Here is a 16,070-nt window from a genome sequence, read left to right on the forward strand (position 1 = left end):
CAGATGGTGAAGGCAGATTTTAAATTACAATTTTGAAAAAAATCTACTTTTAAAAAGTTGCCAATTTACGGCATAAGCCATTTAGTGTCTGCAGCTTGTCGCTATACTATGTGACTGGGTGTAGCTGACAGTTGGGCTTATGTATTCGTCATGGACAGCCATAGGTGCACCTGCTGGGTCATCACTGGCAGGATGGTAGAGTGGAGCTAGGCACATTCTTACTTACATTTGAATAGGTTGTGTTCTGCTTCCACAGAAAGGGCTGCATACCCCCATGTAGTTACTCTGGAGCCAGGACAGGGAAGGCAGGAGACAAAGGGACTTCAAAGGGAAACCTCTAGAGGCTTCTCCCACTTCAAAAAAAGGCCCAGGTAAGATATGTGAACCAGGACACCAACTCTTCAGTATACATCTGGACCAGTGGATACTGTGCCAGGAAGAAGGACTGCTGTGCTTCTGAAAGGACTGCCATGCTGCTGGACTGCTGCTAAAAACTGCTGTTCTGAAGGACTGCTGTCTTGTTGTTCTGACCTGGTGTTCTCTTGCCTGGGTGAGAAAGACTGCATCTGTTGAACCCAAAACCCGAAAGTGACTCCAAAGGCTAGTCGGCTGGCCCGCCTTACTAAAGCCTCAGGGACAGAAGGCTCTGTCAACCTTCAACCCAGCCCCTGGACGCTGCCATCTGTGGGTCCTACCCTGCCAAGTGGTGCCACCCCAGTCCTCAAGCCTTGAAAGTAGTCCTGAAGGTGGTCTGCCAGCCCATATGTAGATCAGGAGCAATGCATTGCCTCTGCTTCGGTGGTTCTCCCAAAACAAGTCCACAATGCAAAGACAGCAAGTCCACAATGCAAAGCCACCACATCAGCCTCACAGTCTATATTGGAACCGTCACTGCTGTGAAGCTTTCCTGATGCAGGGCCTTGCATCGCAAATCACTTGTTGATAGAAGCCTCAATGACGATAAGATTCTCATATTGCAGCCTCACAGCACTCTGGAACCCATGTTTCACTTCATCTGCGTAATGCATCCTCGGATCAAGTTTTCACATTTCAAGCCCTCATTGACAGGATCCTTGACAATGATGCAGGATCTCACATTGCAGCTTCACCACTACTCGGAACAGACACATCACTTGGGCTATGCAATGCACCCTTGGTGCAGCAGGACCTTGCTACACTCAGCAACCCAGGATCTAAGGTACTCTTGCTCAGCTGGCCTAACTTGGTCCCTTTAGACATTCCATACTCCATCTTGGTTGACCTCAGCTTGTGACTTTTTCCTGGCTAAGCATGAGGGGATATCCACAGTTTTGTGCTTTTTGGGACTATTTTAACTGAAATTGGTAAACTTGCATATCTCTGGATCTTCACATTGGATTGTTGTTGTTTTGATCTTGAATTAAGGTTTAGAATTCACAATATTTTCCTAAAGTGGTGTGGGATTTTTCTTGTGTTGTGTGTTCACTTTATTAAGGTTTTAAGTGGTGCATAAATACTTTACACATTGCCTTTAAATTAAGTCTTACTATTCTGTGCCAAGCTACCTAAGGGTTGAGCATAAGTTAATTTGGGGTTTGCTTGAGCCTCACCCTGACAAGGATTGTGGTTGCTGCTTGAGTAGAGTTTCACTCCCCTCAACCAGTAATCCAATTTCTTACAGTCCTTCAGGAGAAGGTGTCACCACTAATATTTAAAATTTAACTTTATACATCAGCGAAAAGCATTGTTCGACTATGAAAGTTTTTAGTGCACTTAAGTGCAACTAAAATCTGTAAAAACATTAATTTGTGAGTGTTGGACCTGGCCCTTTTACAGGGTCATTCCCCAGACTTTTTGCCTTTTGCCTCCTTATTTTTCTGACCTTAGTTGGCTGACGTTATGACTCTGAGCACTTTTTCACTGCTAACCAGTGCTAAAGTGCATGTGCTCTCCCTTGTAAACTTGGTATGATTGGCTTATACAAAGTTGGTATGTTTAGTTTACCTATAATTCTCTTGTAAAGTGGTATCCCTATACTCAGGGCCTGTAAATTAAATGCTACTAGTGGGCCTGCAGCGCTGCTTGTGCCACCCACTGAGGTAGTCTTTCAAACCTATGTCAGGCCGGCTAGTGCAGTACCTGTGTGCCCAGTTTTCTGCCACATGGACCTGCCATCTAAATTTACTTGCCAGGCCCAGAACTCACCTTTTACTACATGTAAGTCATCCATAATGTACGCCCTAGCAAGCATGTATGTAAAAGGGAGGACATGTGCCAGGTTGCATGGCCTGTCCTGATAGTGACAAACAGCCTAACTTGGTGTCTTACTGCTGTGAGTGCTGCCTTCTCATAGGATTGCATTAGAAATGCTCTTCCTTATGTGTAAGGGGTATTGTCTAGTTCATGAGGGGTAGCGTAGGCATGTTTTGTATGGTTGTGATGAGAAATTCTGCTTACTGGTGTAGGTGTGTTTTTTATTAACATTACAGAAATGCCACTTCTAGAAAGTGCACATTTATCTGTGCTTATGACTCTGGTGTTTCTGCAACTTGCCTCCAATCCACGTCTGGGCAGACTGACAGTTAGGGCTTTGTGCATACTTTTCAGACAGCCTGTACACAGGGAGGGTGGAAGTGTCACAGAGGTGCATCTACATATTGTATAGTCTTCCTGGGCTGAGAGAAGGGAGAGGCAGGGCACAATTGCATTTGTAAAGGCTGTGCCCTGGCCTCGCACAATAGGGTTGTTTACCCCTCACTGATGTTTGGAGCCTGTGCTGGAGGAGCCCCCTTTCCTTCTCATTGTAAGAGACACTGCAAACTAAGTATAAGTACAGGGAAATTTTCCCCACAATTTAGACATTCTTGGGACTCCAGAAACCTTACCTGGAACTGGACACAGGACACTGTTGAGAGGACTCACCAGGACTGTTGCTGCTGTGCTAACCTGTGACCTGCCTGGTCACTAGGAGGAACTGCCACTGCTTGCATCCACTTTTGTGCTGGCCTGTAGCTGGGTTCGCCAGCCCTGTGCTCCTTCTTCAATTTTTGTCTCCTAGGGCAGGGTGTTGTGGCCCCTGGCCCCTGTGAAACTACTCCAGCACGAGGAGTGCTGCTGTGGATAAGGAAAGCACCTGGAAGCGCGCTTCCTGGTGCCCTGGCACATCCTGTGCACAATCATCATTACAAAGAGATCACCACCCCAACCCGGGCTACGAGTATGGACCTACCACTTTGAAAAGCGCTCCTTGCTTGCCGGATAATCACCGCCGCAACCCAGGCTACTAGTATGGCCCTAGCGCTTTGACAAGCGCTCCTTGCTTGCCGGATAATCGGCACCACAACCCGGGCATCCTACTTCGAAGAAGTGTGAGTGACGCGCGCTCTTCAGTGTCCCCGGGGCACAAGAAAAAGGTCACCGGAGCAAGCGTGCTCCTTTCGGGACCCCCTGGGGCACGGCTCCTTAGAGCACCCCCGGGGCACCAGCCACCCTCCATTGTTGACAAAATCACCCCTGCGGCCCGGGAGCTACAGTAAACACTTGCGCACCACATCGGGTGTGGGCAAGTGTGCGGTAGCGGCCCCAGGATGGAGAGAGACGTAATCAGAGGTCTCCTCCGTATCCCAGAGCCGCCCCTGAGGGGCAGGACTCGGGGGAGGCAAAGGGGAACATCCCCCTACTCCCGGTCACTGCCATAGGAGCAGGACGCTCCTATTTTTCAACCAGGCATTGTTTTTAAAGAATGGGGAAGGGAGACCTCAACCTTTGGTGACAGGGCCCGTGGAAGCCTGGGGTGGGCCCCACAGAGATCGATGGCCCCAGGAGGGGCCCGTTACATACACCAGAAAGGGAGCTGACTTCCCCTCTCCCCTAAGAACTGCGAGTGGCCCCTGTTGAGAGCATAGGAGCGCTGGGGGCCTCCACCACGACCTTCCAGGCACTAGGAGTGCCTTACTCTACTAACTAAGGTACTCTTGGGGACACTGGGAGGGTGGGATGTTCCAGGGTTATCTACTCAGAGTCTTGCCATATGTGCTATAATGTTCATTTTATGGACATATATGATATTCTTATGACAAATGCATACATTTGTTTACTGTTATTCCTGACTACTGCTTACGTTGCAGAATCCTGAGTACTTACGTGTTCTAATGGGACAACTGCTTATTCTTGCAGAGTATTAGTAACTTGTGTAACATTCTAACAACTGATAAGGTAGCAGGGTATAACTGAAGTGTAATGTTGGTCTAATTATGTTTTGTGCAATACAGTTTATTTTTACATAACTCAGTGTTGTGATTACTTTGTGGTGTACATCTTGCGTCACGTGTGTTGTGTGTGTTGTGCAAACGCTTTACACATTGCCTCCGGGTTAGGCATGACTGCTCGTGCCAAGCTAACAAGGGGGTGAGCATGGGTTATCTTGGACGTGTAGTTCCCTTGCCCTGAATAGAGTGGATGGGTTCTGCCTGGCTTAGGTGCATACCCTAGTCAACCAGAAATTCCATTTCTAACAGTGAGGTTATCAGAACCACTTGATTTGGGGTTAGGGAAGAGTTGTGGTCATTCCTGGGAGATCTGGCTTAGACTTCTAGGTGAATACCGACAGATATACTTGAATTTAGATGTTCAATAAGCCTTAAAAGTTGTTTCCCCGCTAAAAATTATTGTATAGAAATAAAATAGTAAGGTGTCAGTGCATGTGCACATTTAATAGAAGTCTATGGAACGTAGTGTCTGAACAATTAATTTACCCTAGAAAGACAAGCAAAAGTTAAATGTGCAAATTAATGGTTGCATCACATTCCAACATGTAGAAATTTTGAGTTGATAGATATTCTACATATGTAAATGTTCTACATTTGAAAGTGCTCAGAAACTTTGTCACTGTTACGAATTTCCATGAGTTCTGCTGAATATCCACATGAATTCCAACAAAGAAATACATTTGCTCCAATATTAGGCCTCATCCTTTGGCAGAAAATATCTGTCCTTTGTGAATTGTGCCCAAGTAGGCAGTGAAGAAAAAAGCCTTAGCTGTTTACAGTTTCCATCTTCCTAGACTTCCATTGGCTGTCAGTCTCCTCAAGTATTACTTTAAATATCTTCTTCACAAGTACATCATCAGTGCAGCCCAGAAGGAATCCTAAAAATAAGCCCACACAAAAACTTAGAAGGCACCCAGAAATCTCTGTTATTCTTGTAGTGAGAGTTACCAGTTGAACCAGGATTACAATGTCTGCAGTAACTCTACAGGTAAACAATATTTCACCTTGAGCCTTAAAATATTCAGTCCTAGTTTGAAGAAGGTGGAGTACCTGGGTGGGATTGGGAAAAGTTGAGAAATATGTAGAGGAATTTGACAGATTTCCCTGATTACTCCTCATTTCATATATAACGTTGAGCTTCCCACCGATATTCGGCAACTAATCACCAAGAGGTACCCGGGCATCCATTATTTGGTATATACAGTTGATAAAATGATTGCAGAATAGACATCTCAAGGAAGTGTGTCAAAATACATTCACACAAAGTGCAACTGGTGCACGAAGTCATCAACAACTACATGATTTAACATCACATTCATACCAAGATAATTCAATATCCCATGTCCAGCCCCCCTGGTTAGAGCACATCATATACTCTGAGGTGTCATTCTCTATAGGTATCCCAATCACTCCATAGCTTCTCCAATTTCCTAGAGCAACCCGACTCTGATATACCACGTGTTATGCATGTTGGCAGTAAACCAATCTTCAGTGCGTGGGGATCTGTCCACCCCATAGGCCCTTTCTACATTTTGCTTAGCAATATCCACTGCCAGCACCAGCCAGATTATCTTATATTTAGGCAACACCTCCTTGCTTGTTATATTGCGAAGAAGCCATTGAGCCTCCATCGGGAAAGAAGGCCAGTAGCCTGTGCTATAATTTGTACTCCTTCCCTCCAGTACTTTTAGCTGACAGAACAGTTCCACACTATAGGAAAAAAGAAGCTCATCAAACCACTTCCCCTGGCACAGACATGAGTCGCACCTATCCAGTTGGCGCATAAGCATTCTAGAATAGTATGACCTATGAAGGATCTTCAGCTGGACCAGTCGTAAACAAGACCGAATGGCCACCTCTTGAGGGTTCTGTCTTGCCTCCATGCAGTCACCATCCTCAATAAGACCAAGGTCGCCCTCCCCTGGCTCCCTCAGCTTCCTTAGGGATCAATGCAGTTGTTCATTAATTTTCTGTATATCAGAGAAATGGCATTATCCGGATCTAGAAGGAGGGGATCCTCCAATGGTGTTGTCTCGGGTAGCTGTTCTTCCTGAAGGATATGGTGCCTCAGTGCATGCCCCAGCTGAACATGTCTAAATTTCTCAGTATCCCCATCCTGTATTCATGTTCAAATGTGACTAATGCTTGACCTCTCCAGATGTGTCCCAAGTATTCAATCCCAATCAGTGACCTCTAGGCTGCCAACTTCCCAGATAAGGTCACTGTCCCACAACGGGGTCTTGTCTATCAGTCTGCCATCCCATCACAGCAATCTGGTGGCTTCCCTCCATATCCATACCGCTGCCTGTGTGTGGGCTGGCAGGTCATCCTCCAGTCCCCTCTGGTATAGTAACGGTGGGTAGCCTCAACTTCCCAAAGACTCTGCTTCCACTTTTCTGGTTCTTGGCAGTCCCCAATTACACAGTCATTCACTTCTATTAACTGTGCCACCCAGTAGTGCTTGCGTACATTGGGGACCACCAGTCCCCCTTCAGCAACCCATCTGTACCAAATGCAACTCGTGACTTGTCCGCATTCCAAAGGACCATAGTCTTTATCTACTTGTGTCATTGACTCTGTTTGATATTACTTATGCTGTTTCAAGTAGAAATTGGTTAATCAATAGATACTTAAATATACCCAAAATTGCTCAAGGTGTTAAAAAAAAAAAGAGTTCCGAAAACATAAATAACTAAGTAATGGAAGAGTACTCAGAAAAGTACTGTACCAGTCCCCTATTAGTACTCTAAAATGCCCATGAGAATACATCTGAAATGTTTATGATTCATTTCTGTCCTGGCATCCCAGCAATCCCCTCAGTTTTTTCATAGTTTTGGGCAATCATTGTCTTCTAAAGTCATCCTTTGCGTGAAAGTGGAAGTGAGTGTTGGTGGATTTGACACCCGCTCTTGTGCAACGACAATAATCAGTGCGGTTTAGTTAAATATAGAATTAGGAACAAATGATAAAACTCATATTCCACATCTATGTTTAACACGTGAACCTAGTAAAGCAATTTTAAATAACAAAAAATAACATTGATTGTGGAATTGAAGTACTCCATTCGACAATAGCCCAAACCCTTACAGCACGTATTGTAGTCACTACATTTTTGAAAAGGGACCAGGTTGACTTTTATTGTCTTAGATATCAATAACAAACTGATAAAGATAGGAAATTAAGCTTTTGGCAAAGTAAGTCAATTTAACAGGAAGGCATTTAACTGTGTGCTTCAATACAGCCTAAATGTAGAAGTAAATGAGTTAAAAGGAGAAGATGTTATAAAGGTTTGAAAAGTGTGCTGAGTGTAAATATCAGGGCATTGTCAATCATACATTTTGTGCTGTAGACACATGAAAAGTGCATGCATTTATATTATTATAGACTAAGGGTCAGATGTACAAACATTTTTTGCAATCATGATTTTGTGTTTGTGACAGCAAAAAAGTTAGTACCTGTATACGAACCCCATTTTAAGATGAGGTAAACCATTACTGACTCCATATGGTTACTGAATCACAATATCTAAGATGCATGTTGTTGGTGTTGTTTCCAAATTGCGTTTTAGTATCACATATATCAATGGTTTGCGACTGGAATTCAATTTGCAATCCATTAAAAAGTTATGGTCTTCCAAGCCGGGGTCATAGCCTGTTCACAAAATGAAAGGGGTTCCCATTGGGCGCTCTCATGTTTATAAAATGGGGTAAAACATTCAAGGACAGCAGAGAGTGGGCCAGGAGACCTCTGACAACTGTCACCAAAATGTTTTTTAAAGTTTTTGTTTTAAGCAGTCCCACTTCCTTTAAGGAAATGGAGTTACTTTAAAAAAAAAAAAATTGCTTAAAGTTTTCACAGACATGGTGGTCTACTGACCCTTGCTGACCACTTTGTCTGTGATACTAAATAATGGGTTTGAGTCACAACTTCAAGTCTACCTAATCTTTCCAACTCAGTTTGAATACTTGTTTTGCGAACCATCCAATTAGTAAATATGTCAGTTTCCACAATAGGTTCTAGCCGCAGAAAGACTGGTCTCAAACTGCAACCACTTTTTACGACCAGAAGAATGGTACAGAAGGTTCACGATTATCTACTGTTAGTGTTGAAATAAAATCCTACCTGAAAGTGCTTTGTCATTAAATTCTTTCTATCATCCTCAATCTGTCGAAACTTGGCTTTCAGCCCTTTCATTTGTGTTTCCATTTTTAAGACATACTGAAAATCTCTTTGTGTCCGCAGATTCAAGACCTCAATGGACTGAGACATATTCTGAACCTGTGAAGAAAGAAACATTTCTTGATTAGATTTTTTTACTCTATGAAAAGGTCCAGTTTGAGATTTACTTGTCTTTTTCAGTGCACACTTTGTAAACATAACTGCTCAAGGAGACAGGTTTTTCCGCACACATCAACTTGGTCATGAATTTCGACAAAGCCACAAATGATAACTCATAACTTTATATACGTTTTAAAACGTTTTAACAAAAGGAATAATAACACTCTATTGATAAAGTTGCTGTTTTTATTTCATAGTTGTAGTATATTTGTATTTAAACATGAAAACAAACATTAACAAATAATCAAGAAGACAAAGTTCGAATGATACATTTAAGAGGTATACTAATATTGCAGAATATTTTATCTCGACCAACATTTGATCAATACCACGATGAACTAGTAAATATAGAGGGACATGTTTATACTTGCTTGTTTATATAGGGCTTAGCGCCATATTAAGGATGCAACAAACTACCTTGTGCTAATTAGATGATAGGTAGGCGTTCCCGTCCACAATATCACGCTACACCCCTAATGCCTTATCTATACTCCTGCGCAGAAATTACGTGCACGGACTAGCTTAGCACAATTATTTAACTCATGGGTCTGACCAGGCGTTAGGGGACCTGTGGACCCATTTTCATGGCTAAACACCATGGAATAGGCCCACAGGTGCCCACCCCAATGCACAGGAACACCCCTACCCATACCAGAGGGATGCCATAGGATAGAGGACCCCATCCTGGGTAAGTGGAGGTAAATATATTATTATTTGTTTCAGTGTCATTAGGGGCCCTTTCCATGGGGCCCCCTGTCTGGCACTGGGTATGATGGCCATGCTCATGGGACACTGGTCCCCAGTGCTAGCCATTGGGAGTGGTGGGCATGACTCCTGTCGTTACTTACACAGGAGTCATGTTTGGGTGGTAGTGTGCCAGGAAATGACGCTAGGCTGGTTAGCAGCATATTTATTGCTGCCAACCAGCCTAGCATCATTCCTGGCCCACTAATGCCTTTTCCCCTCGCCCCATCCCCCCCGGCTAGCATCTTTTCTGTAGACGCTAGCCGTCCTTTGTGCCACTGTGCACCATTCCATTAATATGGTGCCTGGCTGGCGCTCTGGAATGGCGCTAGTAGTCCTGCATCACAATACATAAATATGGGGTTCAAAACCTAACACGTGTACTTCCTTGTTCATAACTTTTCAAAACCATATATTAACCGTATTGCCCCCTATAAAACATAATCTAGTATGAGGGTGTGACAGAATTCCATTTCTCTTTTTTTTAATTATATAAATCGTATTGTTTAGGATTAAAACACAGACTTCTCCTGCTTGGCCACCCACTACATCGATGGTGACATTTCATCTTGCATTTTCAGGGGAAAGTGCAGGTTCCATGGGTTGGTTCCTTATCAGAGTAGAACCAAGAGAACTATTAATTCCAGTCTGCGTGAAGCAAGCACGCCTCACAACTTATCCTCTTTGCATCTAAGACTGACACATGAACATGGAGGGATACCTATTAGGATTCCATACTGGACCTCTTTAGCAGTCTAAAGAAGCCAAAGGGATGTGGGTCAATCACCAGTTACGATCATTTTCTTAACCAATCACTCTAAAAGTACAAAATATAGCTGCCAATTGATCTCTCTCTTCCAAATATTCTATAAGTTTTTCATGAAGAAAATACAGAAAACAAAGAAACATTCACATTGTACATACATATATTGAGGACCATCACTACCAAGAAAATATTGAGTACAGCTAGAGATTTCAACAGTAATCGGTCGACTGTACAGGTAAGAGAGTAACCAAATTGTGTCATAAGGCCAATAACAGAACACATGAATATCAACACTTCATATACTTTAAGGTATATATTCCAAAGTTGAATATAATTGCAAAAAGGGAATACAAGACCCTGATGGTAACACAGGAGGTATATAACTAATGAGGAGAGAGCATTGCAAATAAGGCCTGGTACAGAAAGAAAATGGGCCAACAGACTGAGAGCTCCATTACAGTGCAAAAAGATGAAAAGAAAATAGATGAGAGAAAAGAAGACAATAAATGAGAGACAGAAACCCGAGGGTAAAGGAAGAGATAAGGGAAAAGGGAAAAGACGTAATGGGAAAAATATTATAAAAAGAGCAGGTACTCCTTTAGTGGGCAGTAGAAACAAGTGAAAAAAAGGGACCATTATGCTTTAGACATAGAGCTGTGAAATGAGTGTGATAGTGACTGTGAAGGAACAGCCATTTGAGGAGAAATGGACAAGAAGTTATGTGTACTTCTACGGCAAGTACCCTATGCCCACCATGTATGAATGGAGACATCATTGAACTCCTTCCACTCTAGCAAAATAAATGTAATTGCCACCATCAAACATAAGTCCAATAATGCCATACCCTTGTCAGGTGAATCTAGCGAGGGATTCAATGCATATGGACCTAGCATGACAAGAGGAATGGTTAGAGGAAAGGAAACCTTAAAAATGCTTGTAAATTGATCATGAACCTCCATCCAATATTTTGCAAGTCAAGAACACATGGTTAGGGGTATCAATATCTTTGTTACAAGACCAACAAAGATCAGAGTCATATAGCTTTAGCTTAAAGATTTGAGACAGTGTTCAGTATCAGAAATGTGCAGTGTAAAAATGTTTCTGAGGCACAGAAGGCATCAGTTTGTTACTACGGAGGTTTTTTAGAGGTAAGTGGGCAACTAGATTCTGAAATTAGAGAGAGACCCAGCAAATTAAGATACTTAGCCCAACAGATTTTGATGGGTGAGGACGGAGGAACTGATGCATTATGTAAAATTCTATATATTTTGGACGCAACATGACCACCTTTACTTGTCTGTTGAAAAAAAGAGAGGAGACTTGATGGGAATGGTGTATTGAATTTAGATAGTTTTGCTTTGATCTTTATAAAGCTATAAAAGTCCATGTTTTATTGAGAGTATTTCTCCTAAAGGGAAGCAAAGACACCAGATTGATGCCCTTTGCAGCCCACACAGGGCACACTTCGGCTGAGACCAAAGTTTATCTGTTTGGGTTATTCCATAAATAGATGAGTGATGATTTAGATATCACATGAGCTGAGAATGTGTCCGCCATCTTGAGAGTGTGAATAGTGTCAAGAAAAATACGGGTGGAATGGGAAAGCATCAGAGTACTCATTGTTAGCACTGCAAGCAGGGATTATGGAGAGATAAGAAGCTGTTCTATTAAGAGCCATAGAACCGTCATACTGGAATGCATGTCTAACTAGCATGCAGCACGAGCTACAAGAAAGGTCATTTGGTAATTGAACCAGTTGGGATGCCTACATCCCCTCTTCAGTTGTGGCAATTTGAGCTTCCGAAGACTCATTCTACGTTTTTTTGTTAGAACACAAAAAGCTGAAAACAAATTTATCAATTGTAGAGAGCAAATGTTGTGACAGACATACAGTAAATGTCATGGTCAGAAAATGTACAAGTGGTGTAAATATAATCTTCAAGGTCTTCAGTCTTCCCCACCACAGTATAAAGTTTGGGGACCACAAGGAAAGTAGTTTTTAGCTGAGGTCTTCTACTCTTTGACAGATAATGACTCTCATAGATTATTAGAGAATTCCAGAACCTATTCAACAAGGAGAGACGCATACTGGAGACCTTGGGTAAGAAGACTCATCTGCTTATAAAACCAGCAGACAAGGGTGGCGCTATTGTGATCTAAAATGAGAGGGACTATCGTAAGGTCTGCCTGACTTTACTGAGAGACGAAAGAAAGAAAGTATGAGATCTTAGGAGCAGACCCTACCAGGACATTGCAGAACAAGATAAAAACCTTGCTGGAGGAGGTCAAAGATAATGAATGGATCTCCAGTAAGGAAGCTGAGTTCTTAGTGACCAGTAATCCCAGAGTGTCATATTTCTACACCCTCCCCAAAATACACAAGGGTTGACTTTCACCCCCTGGCAGACCCTATTGTGTCAGGTATAGGCTCTGTTTAGGAACCCCTCTCCAAATTCACAGACTGGTTCCATAGGCCATTAGTTGAGCAAACCAGATCTTATGTCAAACATACAAAACACCTGCTTTACATCTCAAACAGGGTAGAATATGACCCAAACTCAGAAAAGATGATTTGCCTTGATGTGGAGGCTCTATCAATCAAACATTTCATAGATTGCGTCAAATCACCCATGAGGGTCTTGGGGCACTGAAGCTGGATGCTGCTGTCTGGAGGTATGATCATTCGAACATCCATGGGTTTAGTTCTCTTCTGAATCGCTGGAGTGATGGTGTGGTCCTGTGGTGCAAGGGAAAGTTGTTTGAAGCCTTGGCTGGCAGGTGCGAGAAGAGGCATCCTCCACTGTTGGCTCAACAGATCTGTGAGGTGTCTGTGAGGGAGAGGGCAGCTGATCGGAGGTGTCTGGTTGGTTGGTGGAAGGTCAGGTGTTTGTTGATGTATGCTGGTCCTTTGTTGTAAAGGCCCTTGTAGGTATTGGTCAGTATCGTGAACTGGCATCTCTTCAGAATCAGGAGCCAGGAGCCAGTGTAGTTTCTTTAGATGGAGTGTGATGTGGGTCCTTTTGGGGTGGTTGAGTATGAGTCTTGCCGCTGAGTTTGGTATTGCCTCGAGTCACTTCAGCAGGCATGCAGTGATTCCTATGTAGAACATGTTTCCGTAGTCCAGTCTGCTGGTGATGATGACCTGCATGATGATCCTTCTGGTGTTTACTTGGAGCCACCTGAAGATCTTGCAGAGCATGGGAAGGGTGTGGAAGCAGGCAGATGAGACGGCGTTGACTTGCTATCTAGGATGATGTTGAGGTTGCAGGCATGGGCTGTTTAGGCGGGGGTGCAGAGTTCTGCGGAACACCATATATCAGCCATGGCAAGGTATTGTTCCCAAAGATGAGGACTTCCATTTTGTTCGGTGTTCAGTTTGAGACATTTGTCATTCATCCAGTCCATTAGGTTCATCATGCATCTGTGGAAGTTAGCTTTTGTGATGGAGAGATCTTCGGACAGTGAGAGGATGAGCTGTGTGTCATTAACGTAGATGATGTTGAGTCCGTGTGATCTGCTGCTGATGGCCAGGGGGGTCTTATAGGTTTTTGAGAGGGTGAGGCTGAGGAACTGTCCTCGATGGGGCTCCACAGATGATCTTCTTGGGCTCTGAGGTGAACGGTTGGAGATGAATCCTTTGGGTTTTGCCAGTGTGGTACGACGCAATCTGTTTTAAGGCATTTCCTTAAATCCTGATGTGGTGGAGCCTGTTGATTAGGATGTGGTGGGATATGGTGTATCCCACAAGAGGAGAGCCTACGGGCTATTACCACCTTGCTGAACAAACAGTAGTGGAACTGGGTCACGCCCATTAATTGGATATGAAACTGACAAGATTGGCCCAGAGTGAAAATTGCCTTTGAAGACAAATTCTATCTCTGATCGAATGGAACTTCAATGGGAACTACTTTTGCGCCTAGTATAACCTGTCTCTATGTCCACTGGTTTGAAGAGGAAAGCACATGTTCTAACAATCCAAACACCTGTGGTATTGCTACAAATTGACAATATCAGTGCAATGGCATGGAAGTGATGAAGATTTTTTTTTTTTTGGAATGGTTGAAACACAGGAATCTCTATTTGAAATTCATGATGACTTTGGACAACTGACTTTTTGGATGTTACAATCAAGACAATGAATGGAAGATTGTCTACAACACTTTCTACAAAACCTTCCAACAGGAACAGCTTGCTCAACTTCAATTTTGTACACCTGTGTGCACTTAGAGAGAATCTTCTAGTGGATGAGTTCCTGTGTATTAGGAGAAATTATTCAGAGTTGGAGGCAAGAGTGTTGACTGAGAAATTATGTGAAAGGGGATACCCTGAGAGGGTGATCATCAAAGCTAGGCAACCAGCCCATAATATTCCATGAGAATCATTACTTGATCCTAGTACAAGAAGGGAAACAGAATCTATCATCTGCGTTAGAATGTATAAGACCTCTTCCAATTCCCTGAAGAAAATTATGAATAAACATTGGTGGGTTCTGATCTCAAATCAATTATTTTTTGAAAAACCCACGTGATCTTTTAAGAAGAACAGAACACATGAACTGCAACTCAGAAAAAGTGGCTTAACTGATTGAGTGGCTCTGTAGTCTATGATGTAATCATGATAAAAAATGCAAAATCATATTAAGGATTGGGGAACACAGGAGCACTATCTGTAGTAGGAAGGCTCCACATAGCTAACGGCCAATTATCTTGAAAAATGACACAGTGAAGATCAAATGTTCTAGACTGTAATCGAGAAATTACCTTCCCAAGTAGTAAGTTCCAAGCCCCACTTAGAAAGAGAACAAGGTGGGTGTACATGCTCAAGTCACATATAACTGGCCTCAATGAAGAAATTCCTTGGAACCAACTAAATTACATCCAATAAGGTGGACTCTGTAAAAGTAGACCAGTCACCTTGTTTTCCCCTTTTAAAGCGTGTAACCCACCTAGCATATTTCTGTCACATATAAAGTAGTTACTCAAAAAGTGGGCCCCAAATAGGGGTTCCCTTAGATATTACATTTTTGACTAAAGTATAGATATTAGCCTTTATCCGCAGGTGTGCTGGGATGAGTCACTCTGTAGGGCATCCTTCGAACTATTGACACTTCATGTAGATGGGAATAAGGCAATGGAAGTGACTGCTAGTCTTGTTAATACAGTTTGTTCACTCACCCAAATCTTAGCGATCGAATAACCTTTTCTCACAGAAGTTACATCATATCTTTCCCCAGAGTAGGCATCTTTGAATCCTTGGCCATTATGGTCATGCTCCATGTATAAAAAACAAATTCCTCTCACTTTTGAATTGACAGTAGCTTAGAGGACACAAACAACCCCCATTATGGGACCATGCCCCTATGAAGTCTATCGCTACTCTCATTAATGTAATTGCTATAAAGCATTTTTCATAAATCACGTAAATCTTGATTTTGTTTGCACTTATAATAATTTCTGGATGCATTAATTTTCAGGAATTACATCTACATTTTTTTAATGTCCACAGTGGAATCATAGAGAGCTTTTTGGAGACTCCCCCGCGTTTGTTTAATTTGTTTTATTTCATTGTTAAATACACACCAAATAGGAAATAAATATTGTTGCTTTGACTGATATTCACAAATATGCCTCCTACTGGTAATTCCTGGCTTTCGGGAGGCCAAGTTATGCTATTACACAGCTCACAATGATATGATTATGCTTCTGCATCACCCCAGCCACTCCCCTGGGCCACCGCATGACCGATGTATGTTTCATAAAACCACTTCCATGCCATGGCTTTCAGGACAAGTCGTGAGAGTGGGTTCACAAGTAGGTGCAGTGGTAGCATGTAACTCTTGATGACGTGAGTAGGCATTTATTACCAAAACTTGATCCTGTATTTTTTTGGGAGGCATGCTTTTTGTGAGGCATGGTTACTGCTGAGCGCTCTACAGACTGTTTGGCCTAATACACATAGAGCCTTTCTTCGCTTGA

At 42.8% G+C, this 16,070-nt stretch overlaps 1 protein-coding gene across 2 annotated transcripts in view; it reads right to left on the bottom strand.

Annotated features, from left to right (window-relative positions):
* Positions 1–16,070, bottom strand: part of OLFM3 (olfactomedin 3) — a 645,496-nt gene that overhangs the window by 128,757 nt on the left and 500,669 nt on the right. For both annotated transcript variants that reach the window (XM_069232188.1, XM_069232187.1), the window contains exon 3: positions 8,370–8,525. In XM_069232188.1, coding sequence (XP_069088289.1) covers positions 8,370–8,525 — 156 coding nt within the window. The remainder of the gene's footprint in view (positions 1–8,369; positions 8,526–16,070) is intronic.

Source organism: Pleurodeles waltl, chromosome 4_2 (assembly GCF_031143425.1).
Source record: "Pleurodeles waltl isolate 20211129_DDA chromosome 4_2, aPleWal1.hap1.20221129, whole genome shotgun sequence".
NCBI lineage: Eukaryota > Metazoa > Chordata > Amphibia > Caudata > Salamandridae > Pleurodeles > Pleurodeles waltl.